This window comes from Sceloporus occidentalis, unplaced genomic scaffold (genome assembly GCF_023333645.1).
Source record: "Sceloporus occidentalis isolate IW3139 unplaced genomic scaffold, rSceOcc1.0.p SCAF_29, whole genome shotgun sequence".
Taxonomy (NCBI): domain Eukaryota; kingdom Metazoa; phylum Chordata; class Lepidosauria; order Squamata; family Phrynosomatidae; genus Sceloporus; species Sceloporus occidentalis.
Genome location: NW_028317009.1, coordinates 2,081,080 through 2,096,827, shown reverse-complemented (window position 1 = coordinate 2,096,827; position 15,748 = coordinate 2,081,080). Strand labels below are relative to the sequence as shown.

General features: G+C 36.0%; 1 protein-coding gene across 1 annotated transcript in view; it reads right to left on the bottom strand.

Moving 5' to 3' along the window:
• LOC149299113 (A disintegrin and metalloproteinase with thrombospondin motifs 18-like) overlaps positions 1 to 15,369 on the bottom strand; it is a 28,010-nt gene extending 12,641 nt beyond the window's left edge. Inside the window, exons 1-6 of the mRNA XM_089486597.1 lie at positions 15,361 to 15,369; positions 13,387 to 13,468; positions 9,128 to 9,444; positions 1,401 to 1,641; positions 854 to 1,053; positions 422 to 505 (exon numbers count right to left, since the gene is read on the bottom strand). Coding sequence (XP_089342723.1) covers positions 422 to 505; positions 854 to 1,053; positions 1,401 to 1,641; positions 9,128 to 9,444; positions 13,387 to 13,468; positions 15,361 to 15,369 — 933 coding nt within the window. The remainder of the gene's footprint in view (positions 1 to 421; positions 506 to 853; positions 1,054 to 1,400; positions 1,642 to 9,127; positions 9,445 to 13,386; positions 13,469 to 15,360) is intronic.
• Positions 15,370 to 15,748: the final 379 nt, after the last annotated feature.

Genomic DNA, 15,748 nt, shown 5'->3' with positions numbered 1-15,748 from the left:
ACCACATTTCATATGCATAAATCCAAGTAATGGAGACTGCTCGTGTAGTTCTCCTTTACAAAGACAACTCCTCATATAAATCTTTATGTCGCCAAATTAGAATATTATTTTATTATTGAGTATCAATGTATATCCTATTGACCTGAACAGTGTAAAAGAACCGCCGTTCTATATGGCTGTACAACAATAAAGCAAAAGAACTGTAAGTTGTGAATGAATGACAATATATACAATATGTATGATCTCCTATGTGTCCTATTGTAGGATCAGGACTTCATAAAATTTATGGGTTTTTTTATACCGGGATTTAGAGTAGATAGGTGGTCTTATCAGACAGACTCTGGGAGAATGTGGTCCACGGTTTAAGGGCTCTGAGCCTTTGAACACGTATTCATATTGCTAAATACAGTAAAATACTTACTGGTTCTTCTTCCAAAAGCAGGAGACTCACCACTGCTATACTAATATCTGTGCCAATAGTCCCATCTTTAAACAGACTGGAAACCTAAATACGAAGGAAGAAAGAAAACAACATTTGAACATTCTGTACAAATTAATGTGACAAGGCATCCTATCTTGGAAATTAACTTTGATTTCTTTGCCTTTCTTCACGTATCTATCATCTGGTAGAGCATGGCAGTTTTCTGAACTGTTTAAGCTGAAATTTCTTATTCTGGGCGCTTCATGGAGCCAGAGATCCCAATTCAAATATTTGGAGCAGACATACCCTTTTTTCCTACTAACGTTAAAGGAAGGTTTCATAATTCTTGGTCAGAATTCCTCAGCAAGGGTACCTAGACCATTTTTTAGGGAACTGTGACATTACTGTGCTTTAGAAAAGCATGTACCTTACCATGTTCATGATGGTTAGAATGTATGTGGTGACACTGTCTCTTCCGTGCTTCTCCACCATTTTCTTATCAGCCACAACAAGGGTCTCCACAACCAAACTCTCAGAATGTTGGGATCTGGCGGCGGATCTTTTGGACCTTGGTGGATTTGTGTATTCATCAGGCCTGATATACATATCTTTTTTGGGTGGCCTGGGTGAATCTAAAAATGTGTACATATGCATTATTACATACAATATATATCAAGTAATAAAATACATGCCATGTACAAAAAGCTTAGTCATCTTTGAATAAGCGCAGTTTTTTGTGGCCAAAAGTATGGAGTTCTCTCTTGTTTTAGTATATGATGTTATAGGCCACATTGTGTTAACACCAGCTGTGCTTTTGGATGCAAATTCATACTTAAATATGAGTTCATTTACTAAAATGGTAGATGGGAACACACAGGCATAAAATATAATAACAATCATTACATATAACAATAATAAGGAACTTTAAAACCACAAATTGATCAGCCTGAAGAAAATAATCAAATTATTGTTCACTCACATCTCTTGTGCCTTCCACAAAAATGTTGCTTTTGGATGCTTCCAATTGGAGTTGAAACCTGTCCAGAATGCATCCAATTCATTTGATCTGCTTTGTTTTGGTGTATTTTGGTCTCAGCTGATCTTTTGTATAGTACATGAGGATGATGTCCTCTTGGTGAGGTGAAGTTGTGTTCTTCTGCTAGGTGCTGAGGCAACGGTGATATATAAAATTCATTTGTGTGTGTCCGTAAGAAACCTGACTAAAAGAAGACAATTTGTCAAAAGTATTCAATATCAACATTGTGGTGTGTTATTTTTCTTACGCAGTAGGTTATGGTGTATTAATTTCTCAGTTTGTTATGGTTCCTTCAATGGTGTCTTGTGTTGTCCATTGTGGAACCGCTATTGTTACTGCTTGGACATATACTGTACTTCAGAATTCAAGTCAAAATCAAAACTACTGCCTTTTTTTGTTACGGATTTGAAACAACGAGCGTTCCCGGAAATAAATGTCAGTAGAACAGAGAAGGATCTCAAAATATGAGACAGTCAGAAGTGCAATTTTACCATTGCAGTCTAAAAAGGGATTGCTACTCAATTACACGTGATAGATTTTGTTTGCAGCATTGAATCCAGCCCTAGGTGTTTAAATGACTATAATCACCTTGCCCGATGATGTCATACTCCTGACGTCTTAGCATCCAAGCATTCATTAAAATTAAACCTGGATGGGAGCTTATTAAAGACCTAGGATGCACGTTAGGCAGAAAAAACATTTTATCTCATTGTATACCCTTTATGTTCATATAAGCATAAAATATGTTATTACATAGAGTACACATTTCCACTACTGAGCATTAACGCACCACCGTGCTGGATGGTCTATGACTTCATTATTACAGAATTTAGTCATTCCCTACTGTTGAGAGTTTATTTAAAGCACATGCACTAATCCTGACTAACGAACCACAGAATCTCTTGCAAATCCCTAGTTTTCAGTTCAGTGAAGGCATACATTAGTTAAGCAATTACCCAAAGAAGAGGCAATTATTGCGAACTCTCTTATCTAGTTTAAAAGAGTGGGCAGAAATGTAAAAGAAACAAACATTAACTCAGAGAGACATAGTTCAAAGCAGTGTATTTTTTTGTTCCAAAAAGTGTTTCGAGCATAAAAAAATATCATAAGTCACTTAGTGCTTGCCAGTGCAGATACTAGAGCTGGATACAGTTAAAGATTCCAGTGCTTTAAATTATTATGGGGCAGGAGGTTGCTGTAAGACAAACCGTATTCATTACTTGAAAGACCATGTAAGAGTTTTCATAAAGCTGTTGTTACAAGAGATAGCAAAAATGTATTGCTCAAATGAGAATGGATCATGCAGAAATAACCTGTTCTACACTAAATACCTCCCTGGGGGTGGGGGATGGGGTCTCAGGTTTTAGCTAACTGAAAAATATCCATCAGGGCGATCTAGATCTGAAACACGAGGCACCAGCAACCTCAGACAGAGGCATGTTTTGGCCTTCTTGGGCATCATCATGTAGAATGCGGTTGGTATCCCTTGCAGTGAGCAAGGAGATCCACTTCTGAACTCACCTTTTCAATTGGGGAGATCCCCAAGAGATTTCCAAATGGAAAAATACATACAAAAGGTGTGACATCATCATAGATTTATACTACAAGATGAGATAGCATGATGATTATTTTCATACACTGCTGAATAGAATGCGTAAGCACCCTATAAGAAGACACTAGGTCCTTGTCAAAACACACTTAGATGACCTTTGCGTGCTGAAAAATACTTGGCGCAGATTATGTTCTGGACTTTAGGTCCAGATTGGTTCATCCTTAAAAGACACGTACCATGGCCTTAAAAGTTAACAGCATTGGCGTATGGGAAGATATAAGCGCTAAACCCAGCCATGGAATTATGTACAAAACAACATTACGCTCTACACAGCTGTGTTTAAATATACCTACAGCTCATAAAATATGTCATAGAACAGGCTTTACCAAGGTAAAAGACCTCTACATCCAATATGTAATGTGAAATATTTCTTTATATAGAAGGACCTTGCATTTGCGTAGAGCCTACTCCTAACAAAGAACATAAAAGGGTTTTGTAGATCATTCAATCTGATTAGTAACCCTGAAACATATCGCTAACATAGATCTCTTAATGGTGCATAACATTGAGAGACTAACTGTTTTCAAGACTTTTACCATGAAAAAGGAGTATTCCACCTAAAGATCTAAACTGTGACATCATTTTGACTTGTCTGCTTTGTAAACTTCAAAACCGTTCTAAGGTTGGAAGACGTGAAGAGACAAGTACCAAGGGGCTGAAGGAAAAGACAGATTTGTAGAAATGAAACACTTGAAGCCAAAAACTGAAAACAATTTGCGATGATCACATCTTTTATCTAATCCATTATAAGTCGTATGCTGTTACCACAAGCAATATGGTGATTTACCCATATAACACTAGACATATACACTAGAATGTTGCCGATAGCCTGGATAGGTAATTGTGCTCTATGGGAATTATACAGATATTCTTAGGTAATGTGGGTAATGTAAATGGCAATACCTTTTTTAATGTCCCCTTCACCTGGAGCTCTTTTAAGGGAATCTACCAAATTGCATAATATAAGAGTATTCAGCTGCAATTCATACACCTAGTGATTAGAGTCTTCCATTGATAATTATTCCAAATGTTGATATGTATCCTTCTCTGATATTCATTTCTCTTCCTCCACATGCACTTAAAATAAAAGAATCAATAAACACTGTATGCCTATTTTATGTTACCAATCTACATTTATGGATACCAAAAAGTAGGGTTAATAGTTAGTAACACACATCTAAAACCACAAGATGTGATACCACCTAGTTGCGAAATTCAAATAGTGGCAATCATTACATTCTGCACTGTGTATGTCTTGCTCTGTCCAAGGTGCTGATAGGGGTGACATGTAATCGTCCATGTCTATGTCCTGATACTAGACATCATATTTTTAAAAGGTTCATTACATACTGTTCTAAAACACAATCTTGGCACTAGAATACTCAGATCCTTGAGGTTTTAATTAAGGTGTGCTGATTCCCTTGGGCATTGAAATTACAGAAACATAAAACATGTTTTGTTGAATGGGTACATTTGGTGTCAAAAGAATAGATAAATCATCACATCTTACATCTACGCTCTCCAACTGGCGGTGTCAGGGTGGGCTATTAGATGAGAACACTTTTTCTTTTTGGGTAGTCACAAGAGTAATTAACCTTATCTCCTACAAAGGGTCAAAGTGTGTTGTCAAACAGCCCACCATGGAAGTGACGGGAGGTGGAATACTTGACCCCAACCTCTTTGACCGGTGGCCGTGGGATCATAACATGCTTAAACAATGTTGAAATTAAACACCAAGCCTTTGAAGGCTACATATGACACAATGACTACATATGATGAGATTATTAGAATCAGTAGAATTACTTTTTTGGCTGATAATATTTCAATCTTTTTTACCTTAACTAGTGGAGTTAAATGACAAATTCAAGCACAAATCAAAGAGAATTATTTTAATAACCTGTAATAAAAGTTTTTTTGTTTCAAAAGGGGGTTTAAAAAACTGAAGATCAATGTGGGTAGTTACAAACATGTAGAATTGTAAAAGAAAGCTAAACATATCATTTAAAGTCTTATTAGGAACCCTGTAATCCTTCTGGTATGGGTATTATGGCTAAACAGTATATTAATGTTCGCTTTGTGTGACCAATAGGTTATAAGCAGACCTGAGATTATATCTGTCATCGCTTTGATATTTAACCTAATTAAACGAACTATTTAGACCCTGCCTGTCTTCCTTGTCACATACATTTAAATCCCATAGAGCCACCATCAGAAATAGTAGGGTCCACTTCAAGCCTAAAGACAGGGCCCTCTTTGTCACCCCATGCTCTTCCCAGTCCCATGATCATTACAGGTCCACCAGGTACCATAGTTCTATTGGTTCATCATATTGTCCTTAATTAGAATCTTGAGATAAAGAGTGCAGAATGGGAGTTCCAATTTAGGTATGTAATTGTATCATTCTGGTGTTTTTAATAAATTGATAGTAAAACCAATGCATCAACACAAGGGACAAAAGATCACACACATGCATTTCCCACTATTGTAGTCTTGATGTTGTGGAGGATTAGCACAAGACATTGGTCAAGTGTTTGTGAACTTCATGAACTGAGAAACCAGGAAAGTGTCAATTGCACTGGATTATAAAAAGAATTACCTTTTTCATTGTTGCTAAAAATCGTAAATGTACCCAGTTCCTATGGCCCCATATTGCTTTGTTTTGGTAAAAACGTTTATGATGCTCTTCACTCTTTTTCCACCCCTTTCTGACACCTGAATGTCAGTTGCACAGCAACACGCAGCTTCCTGCAGGTGTTTGCCAGTGGTAGTTCTTGTACAATATACTTTTAGGAACCTATATTTCTTTTTTTAAAGAAAATTTCCATTCATCCAAAGGTTTTTGGATAGACTTAAATTACTGATTTATGGTAGTTTCAATGGTATCATTTTTTAGAATCTGATCAGAAATGTTTCCTGAATCTCAACAACAATGAAAGGGAACGCAGGTCTGGACACCATATATACTTCCAAACAGTATACTCTACTCAATGCTTCTCTCTCTGTATTAGACAGGATTGGGATATAGACCTGAATACCATATTAAAAAAAAATCTTAAGAAGTTATTGAGCCAAAATAAAACATGTAAAGTTACATGATATGTTGGGACCTTAGAGGCCTTCATTCCATCTGAACGACCCAAAGTATTTTGTAACTTTATAACTTTTTTTGGATTGTGGCCCAAAAAACATGGTATTAACTGGTATATTTTAGATGGGCTATATTGAGCGAAAATAACCCAAAATTCTAACTTTGAGTCTAGAATCTAATTGATATATAATTTGATATAAAAGTTGCAGATATGATACAAAATGACCCAAGATGAAGATGAAATCATATTTAGTTTAAACATGTGCCAATAGCGTATTATTTTCTTTCTATTCATCGACATTAGAAGAGTTTTTCTTTTGTAACCATACTTACAGAAGAATCACTAAATTACATTTAAGTAAATGTTGACAAGTGAGGAGTGATATATTCAACATTGTATAAAAATATTAAAAGAAAAATAAAATAACATTTAATTAGTGTTTTTTTTAGTAAACGAACATTAAAAATAACAATTTTCTGCTATTTATTTTTATTTTAAAGAAAAGAACGGAGATTTTTTTTTTTTTATTTACATGGCTAAAATACGCTAAAAAACGTAGTTAATGTTTCTATAAAAGATGCAGCTGTGATATTAACCTTCCTGTGATTACTATTCAATTAGTTGATTAGTAGCAAAAGTTTTACCTGCACCAGGGATCTAATTAACAAGTTTGTGTTAGATTAACATCAACATCAGCAAAGTTGGGGTGAAATAGGCCTCTTGTCATAATTCTTTTACAAAGCAGCAGATCAGTGAGTGAGTGTGTGTTTTTTTATCTGCCATTCAAAGACCATTCAAGCAAGCAACCCATTCTAAATGATCCCCTTTTACTCTATAGAGGCATTATCAGACGGCAGAGCTGTGAATGACTAAATCCTTTGGGTCATCCAAAAATTAGATCAAAGAGACCCTCCAGAGGCTCCAGTCTATTGAAATGCAATTTCTTTGAAATACCATTGTGGTGTTTGATGCTTTAAAAAAGGGGTCGCTGTGGTTTTATTGTTGAATGGCTACTGCAAATTAAAGCAACAATGGAAACGTAAGAGCTGCCAAAAGCATAAAAGAAACACCACATTCAATTTAATTGCATTGAACAAAACAAATAGGAAAGAGGGGCATCCAAGTGACAAAGGTAATTGGTGTAAAGAGGATTGTGAGGCCATTCAGTCTCGGTAACATCATTCAATCTGACAGTATGATGGCTAAAATCCCTGCAGTATGATGGCTAAACTTGGACTCAATGAAGAAAGCCCCTTGTGTGGATAGTTTCTTCTGCAAAACCACAATAGGTCACAACTAGGTAGAGCTAGAGCATCTTAAAAGAAAATATGCTTTATAAGCCTGGAACATGGGATTTCATTCATTAACCTAGAAGAGTAATATCCAAATTAGCAGAAGAGCTCAAAGAAACTGCTGATTATGACATAATGATCCTATAGTCTCTAAAACACCCAGACAGAATAATCATGGGATTATGTTCATCATGGCTTTGAGATTCAGATATGAGCTTCATATCACATGGATGATAAAGCTTGACAGCATTGTTGAACGTACAGACATTCACCGACAGCTGGTTTTCTCCCTCATCTGAGGTTTACATGATCTAGCACATGCAATAATATAAGAATTTATGAATTGCATGGTCATTTAGACATTTTCTTGGTAGTAGTACTAATGATCCAAAAAATTATTTTAAGGTCATCAGAGCTATTAAAACAAACATATGTATCAAAAAGGCAAACAGGTACTTTTTCCAATCTAGCGTTCATCCAGGATTTGAATTTTACAAATATCTAAATGGTTTCAATTCAAAATTGTTCACAGGGGATAGACTCTACCTAAAATGGGACCGTAACAGATTATTACAAATAGAAACCTAATCCTCACACCTGTAAAGAACATATTAATCATGTTTTGTATTTCTTTTCACTTTAGCATCAACTTTACTCTTTATTATTTTGGGTTATGTTCTTTATAGAAGCTGCCATCTTGCTGCCACAAGACATGTTTTGAATTACTGCCCTGCTTACAACTTTCTATATAGCCTGAAGCTAGCCTGAGCTAGAAAACAAACTCTAAATAATTCATTAAACACAATAATAATAATAATAATAATAATAATAGTGCTAGTGACAGATGGTTTTAACAGCTGGAATCACTTAGGTTTTTGTATCAGATGAGACAGTTCCCCATTAATTATAGTCTGGTCTTTTCTCTTTAATCTTTGATAGCAACCATCTTTTTAGAATTAGAATTCAGTTGGGATAATAAATTATGATATATTAGTAAAACCTATTTATAAGATTGCTTAAGTAGGACATTTAAATACACAAATTATTTTTTTAAGTTCTTTGGGGGATACAAAAATAAATATAAGGCTTTTTCCGTATATATTTTCACATACATACATGATAAATTAAGAACCAGGCTTATGGAGCTATAGCTATAGTTCCAATTAGCAAGGTAGCCTTTTGCTAGTTTAACCTGTAATTTACTAATGTTTGTTACAGACTGGCCTACAGACTGACAAAAGCATAGTCAATGTTGGGAGAGGTCCAAAATGGCATATATTTAGGAGGGGCAGCTCAGCTCTTTTGGTAGAAACACACAATGCAAATCATGGATTTAAAAAATCCTGCAAATTCCCATTTCATTTAATATATACCTTTAAGCTACGATCAATACCAAAACAGGACCATTACAATAGTTTATCCGATATATCGAGCACACCACGACAATATATGCTTGGTTAAACAGGCCATCAAGCCAACAGTGGCCAAGACAAGTAGCTCTGTAGAGTACTTCATGCAGACCAAGGGTTATTTGGGTAGGATTCAGTAAAGTTATGCAAAAAGGTTGATATCACTGTTCCCCAATAAAGAATAATAATAATTACAGAAATATATAGGATACACCACGCTACCTCCCACCAGTGGTTTCTGTTTTTTTAAGGATGGCCTTGGACTTACCATGCCCACACATGTAGATATGGCTACAGAGGAGTTGTCATAGCCCCTGATAAATCCATGATAGAAGCACCGTTCCACAGTCTGTTCAACATCTGCTAAAAATCCATCTTTTTGAAAAACTTGCACAGCAAACTCCTCCGACAGAACAGATGAAGGCTGCAGCTCCAAGTGAAGTTCCTGTCCAAATGCTGAAAATCTGTAGTGTAAAGAAGTCTTTGAATTTCCAATTGATCTTCTTTTTCGACTGCTGTGCAAAATATCATGCGTAATGTAGGCTCCGTAGGAGTCCACCTCGATGGGTGTTATGAAGACATAATCTGAAATGACAGTGTATACAAAGACATGAGCAAGTTCTCTGGAAATCAGTGAAGTGAATGTGTGTTAAGTGTTGTCAACCATCAGCATGCACCCCAGGCATGAGTATTTTTGACTTTCCTGGAATATACTAATGGAAAACTATATTTCTATGAGATGTAGAAACATGAGGGAAAGACAAGCCTTCTGTCTGTCTATGAGTGTTTAATAATGCTTCTACTACCCCCTTCATTTTAAGTGGAAGGGTTTTCCATCACTTTTACCCACCATAACTTATGTAATGTAGAAACATTGAAATCGATGGTGGATAAGAACCATTTCTACCCATCTAGTCTTCCTGTTTTTCCTAATGTAGATTCAAACCTTAATCAGTCTTTGGTCTCTAGAATTGTTCTGTGAATTCACATTCTGATAGGCCTATATCACAAATCCAATGCAGCTTCTTTTTCTTTAAAATCAAAATTAAAACAAAACATGATGTTTCATAGAGAACATATTTAATGCTAATTCAACTCAGGACAGTTCTCTCTAGACAAGTATAGTCTAAGCTCTTTGATTAAAAGAAAAAATTAGGAGCTTGCGAGACATAATTATCTGCAAGAAATGATAGCCTTTTCTAGTGATGTCATTTTTTTTATAGGTAATGGCCCAAAGTCCTCCACTACCCTCCGGTGCTACATAGTCCAAATCCCCAGTTAAACTATAAGATGTTCATCCCTAAAGTGTGCAGGAGAGTTGGGAGTAAAATTATACTTTTATCTTGTATTTTAGCAATACAATATGAAAAGCTACCCTAATATGTTTCCAGTGTGGCCAAGGCTGCCTTGTCTGTGTATCATGTACAGTTAATTGGCTCACATATTTAATTATGAGTTATACAGGGCCAGTTCAGCTTTCCCAGCAGGAGAAATGTGTGGAGTTGACCCTTATCTGCTTAGAATAGTGGAATGAAATGTTGTCTTTCACCTCAATTCTCTTGCAACTCATGTATTAGTGACCATTGACTGCTTAGATCTTAAGTAGGTGCTCCTTTGCCCCATGGTGTTGAGAGTCAATTTGTACATTAGGTAAACAAAATAGACTCAGAGCCAAGGGACACATGGGAATCAGATTCATCATTGTCACTATTATCTGGTAAAAGAATAGGATATCTTAAACAGAATGGACTCTTACTTCATTTAGCTCTGATTTGTACCCAGCAGGGGGTCTGGTGATAATTTTCTCCCAGTCAAAGATCCCAAATAGATAAGAGATTAAAGAAGAGACTTACACAGGCAAATCTTAATGTTTGCCTAAGAAACCTATGTAGAAAAGAAAGCTACAGCAGTGTTGTCATTGCTACTACTTCGTGTGAGATTTGTGTGAGGTTTTTAACAAGTCCTTTCTTATTAAAAGTGATGCTAACGTGTTATAGAGAATGTTTGCACAAATGTATCTGCAAAGTGCCTACTGCTATTTCTTTGTATCAGGCCATTGGGCCAACCTAGTGGGCCAGTGCACAATGGTGCCTCCATGTGCCTTTATTGTGTAATTTTATTGGTTGCTGGCCGGTTTCAATGCCCAGTCTGGCCCTGGTATAAGTGGGGCTTTCATTGGGCTATGTGTATTAGAAAGTATATAGTTAGAATAGTTTCTAAAATGTATCTAATATCTTCTTAACTACTAAAGACTACTGAAAGGTGGTAATTATAAACTAGGTGCATGAAACAATTGAAATTATTGGTACTGTATATCTGCGGATTACCATTAAAAGCACATCAGCAGAGAAGAATTAAGATATTGTGCAACAATATATCAAGGTTGTAAAATGGAAACATGAATAAAAGGGATTCTGAGAATCAGACTGAGACTTCGAGAAGCTCCATCTGCAGAAGAAGATAGTCCTTTTGCAACTCTGAAAGGTCATGAACATATTATACAACAGACGTTATTAATTCAGTACTGTAACATGCGGCCCTGATGTGAGACCTAGTTATTAAACATGACAGTAAATCAATCCTGTCAACACAGCGGATTCAGGGAAAATCTTTAAAGGGTTAAATGTTCAATTGTCAGCTTCAAAACAACACAATAGCAAGATACCTGGAGCCCCAAAACAGCCATCCATTACACGGATATCGGAGCAAGGAGGAAAATAGACAGAATGCCTGAACAATTGCAAAATGAATAAGGCCTAATGAACACAATACGTGCAGGGAAATGCATCATCACCTGGTGTTCAGCATCATCAGCGGGCAAGAGGGTGCCTTTCACGTCTTTGGAAATGCTTTAGAACCAGGAAAATCGTTTTTTATTGTTTCTGTAAGTCCTAGTTGTTATGTGATGTAATACTTCTTATGTCATACTTGTCCATTGTACATAACTATGGAATATGTTGGATTTCTATAAATCAATAAATACCGTAATAATCTCCCCCAAAAGTCATGCTCTATGAAAGTAGCCAGGGCCCCAGAAACCATAAAGGCCAGCAACAAGGCACCACTCTTTCCTTTACCCAGCTCCATAACTTCCCCATAGAAGGTAGCAGGGGTGACTATTAATGGCAGATGCTACCATGTCACTCTAGTTATGGCCATTACACATTAGAGATGCAAAGGCTACCAAGGTGTGGTCAACTGCGGACCAGTGAAGGTCACTAAGCCTTGAGCAGCTGCCCCTGTAGCACTTTGGCAAACATCCCCATTCCAAGTAGATATTACCCAGCTTAAAATTTTAACAGCAGCGCATTATATCCTCACTAGAACTTAAACAGTAGGGAGTTCTTCAAAATCTAAAATTGTTTAAAAAAAACAAACATCTAAAAATGAATGAAAAGGTCCTGTTTTATACTGAGTGGTGAAAATTCACTACTGAATACCTCATAAATATGCACACGTAATATGATCCTTCTTGCCCAGGTAACTGAATTGGCCTAGATAGTCACAAACTGATACGATAGCTATTTGTGTACTTGCACAGTTGCATAAGGAAACTCTTCATGTGCCCAGTTATCTCGCTATACCACTAAACCATAGAAAAAAACAGATATTAAGGAGGAATTTTGTAAAATGCATTGTTTTTCAGGGTACTAGGGGAAGAAATGATCATTACGTACAGTTCCTGTGCCTCAAAAACAAATAGTGCAAAAAAAATAATGTACTCCACCAAGCTAAAGAAAATAAGTTTTAATTTCCTAATTTTTAGACATCGGCTAATTTTCTGATAATTTTTCTCTAAATGATGGCCTCTATAATTCAATGTTTGGGTGGACTTTCAGAACCTACTAAAACAATAAAACAAGATGAAATACACTTTAAAATGGTTATTTTTACATTAAAATCTTTAAAAACAATAACCAATGCATATGTCTAATAAACCATCAATTCTACAGCTACAGGACCTTGCAAACAGATGTTACCATGAAGAAATATTTCTTGCCCTACAGGTATATAGTTTGTATACCTGTTCTGCTGAACCACATACCTGGTAACTTACATAGGTAGACCTTGACTTTTTAAAATATTAACTCTTTAGCTGATCTGCTTATCAATTGTTATTCAGTTGTACTCAGCATATGAGATTACATTTTTTCTCGACATATCAAAAAGTGAGTCATTTTTAGGAGGTATTTTAATCCAGTAATGAAGCTCAATGTTTTCTATACTATACGTGTTCAAGGATCAAAATTCCAACTCACAATGTACTTGCTGGTAATGAAAAGTACAATACACTATGCAAAGGCACAATGGATACAAATGTTATTTAAACCACTTTATATCAATTTCTTTTTACTACTTTTTATTTCACTATTAATAATATATACATATATATATATATATATATATATATATATATATATATATATATATGCAAGAAATATGTTGTGAATGGCTTTACAACAAAAGTTACAAATGATCCACTTAACTCATTTAATTGAAAAAAAATGAAAAATACTATGTACAAACCGTGATTTAAGGTGCCAAATCCGCTGTCGCCAGTTATCGATGCAGCAAATGACACACAGTAAAGACAGTAGAGCTGAAAATTCTAAAATAAGAAAGTAAAATTATATAGTTAAACATACTGTTTAAAATAAATGAAACAAACATATAATTTAACAAAAAAAACACAAAAAACTAACGATAATCCAAATGCAAAAATTAACCTGCCTTGTCTAATCGTCCAATCCACAGGATTGTCAAAAACTGCATGGAAGTGCATTTCAGGATAGTGACAGGTAGAGTCCATATAAACAGCACAAAGTAATCCATCTTCGGGGAAAGCATGTACTATCATCTCTGTTCTAAAAAAGCATGCAGAGAACTTGTTCTCAACATGCTGAATGTGATGGCATCCTTGGAGTCAGTTCAGTAGGAGCTATCTGAGTTAAATGACATTTCTTAAGTAACAGTGTAACAGACAACAAGTGGAGAGGACCTCGCTGCACTAATCATTGTGTGATCATATTGCCAGAGACTACAATGCAATTCGACTTCAAGAAGGGGATTGCTCTCAGCCTCCCGCCCCTCTGAGCATATTGACGCCTCCTCCGGTGATGTTTCACTCAAGTGCATTCCAGGGAATGTAAAATCACATCCAGAATGTGACAGAGACCAGTGGATTGATGATTCCTGCAGGGTTATCGTACACTTTGGTGGAGAGGCAGGGAAGCGTTAAAAAGATTAAGCACATAAACTTCTAATGTGAGAAACCTTGAACACAAATGATAAACAACATACTAAATCCAAGATCTGTCTTTAATAACAGAGAACCAGCTAAACTGCTTTTATGAGCCCACCTATATAACCGAGTGTAAGCTCTTGAGATCAGAGTGTGTGGTCTAAAACAGATAGGAAGATGTTTAATATCCTCATGACTTCGCAATAGATTTTGTAATAGGTTTAGTGGCTGGGACACTTCTATCGCATTGTGTGTTACTAGAATGACTTAATTTAAAATGTTAACTATCTAGAAGGATCTAGAAGGTGGTTGAATTACGATAGATTCCACTTTGTCCTATGGAAAACAAATCAACCTATGGGTCTAAGATGAGAAAAAAATGTAATCGCAGTATAAAAACAATAAAACATTTATTCCAAAACAACAATCTTATTTGTAAACATAGTTTTCTATAACAACTTTGGGTGATGCAAAGTGTAATCGAGCAGTGTAATCCAAGGTATCGATCCATTGTGGTACCTTGTAGGAGAATTTTTGTTTTATCTAATGCTGGGATTCTCCAAAATTCACAGCAACGTAACATTTGACAGATCCTGAATTTGGGGTAATTATAAGTTCTCTTTATTTAAAAAAAAAGTCCTGCAGGGGAGTAATACATTCACTTTCAGTATTCATTTTTCCATGAGAGCAGATATGGCTATTTGATATCTAATATCATAAAATACATGTGCCCTTTGCGCTTCGGTCTTGCACTAAAGAAACAGTTGACATTCTTTATGTGATTAGGAGAAGCAACCAAGACCACACATCGGTTCTGTAAAGCATTAGGTTCCATGCATCTGGTTGTCCTGACTCATCCTTAAGTTTGATTGGCATTCACTGAAAGGAAAAAAATACTTGCCAAAACAGTATTATGAATAACAGACACTTATTGGTTTTTATGGTGACAGAATCTTTCATCTTTCCTAAATCTAATTTAGTAATGTCTAGCCTGTGGTACGCAAGAAGACCATCCAGAAGCACTAACATTTACCTGGTGATAACATGGCAGGTATCCCTGATCACGGAAAATGTTCCATGCAAATGAATGAATACTACTTGTAATGGTCAGGATCAGTGTAAAGTCACAGACTTTATACAAGCTAAATTGTGTTGCCCTCCATTCTCACACAGGGTTTCCAAACAACAGTGAAGTCTAGGCCATGTGCTGTGTACGAAACAACAATTTGCTTGTGACTTTATTAATGTTTAACCCATACCGGAGCCATGGTGCTCATCAAAAGGCAGTGATTTTTACTTTGCCTTACGGGACCAGGGGATACTTTAAAACCTGATTAATTCCAAATGTAAATGTTAACTGTGAGGAATGAAAGTGGTCCCACTGGTCTACACAAAATGTTTTCATAGTAAGGTACTAGTTTGGAGAAATGTCTTTGCCAACACACACATGTCCCTACTAAATAGCTGCACGTGAAACCCATCAAGGAATCATAGGACAAAATAGCTCAGGTAAAAAGTGTCCCAAAGGAGCTGGACACAGGGGTACCACTAGAAAATGCAAAGACAATGAAGTGTATAGCAGCAAGGAAGACTTATTCAAAAGCAATTTCTTCCTTATAGCACGGGCCACAGTAGGATCAAACTTCC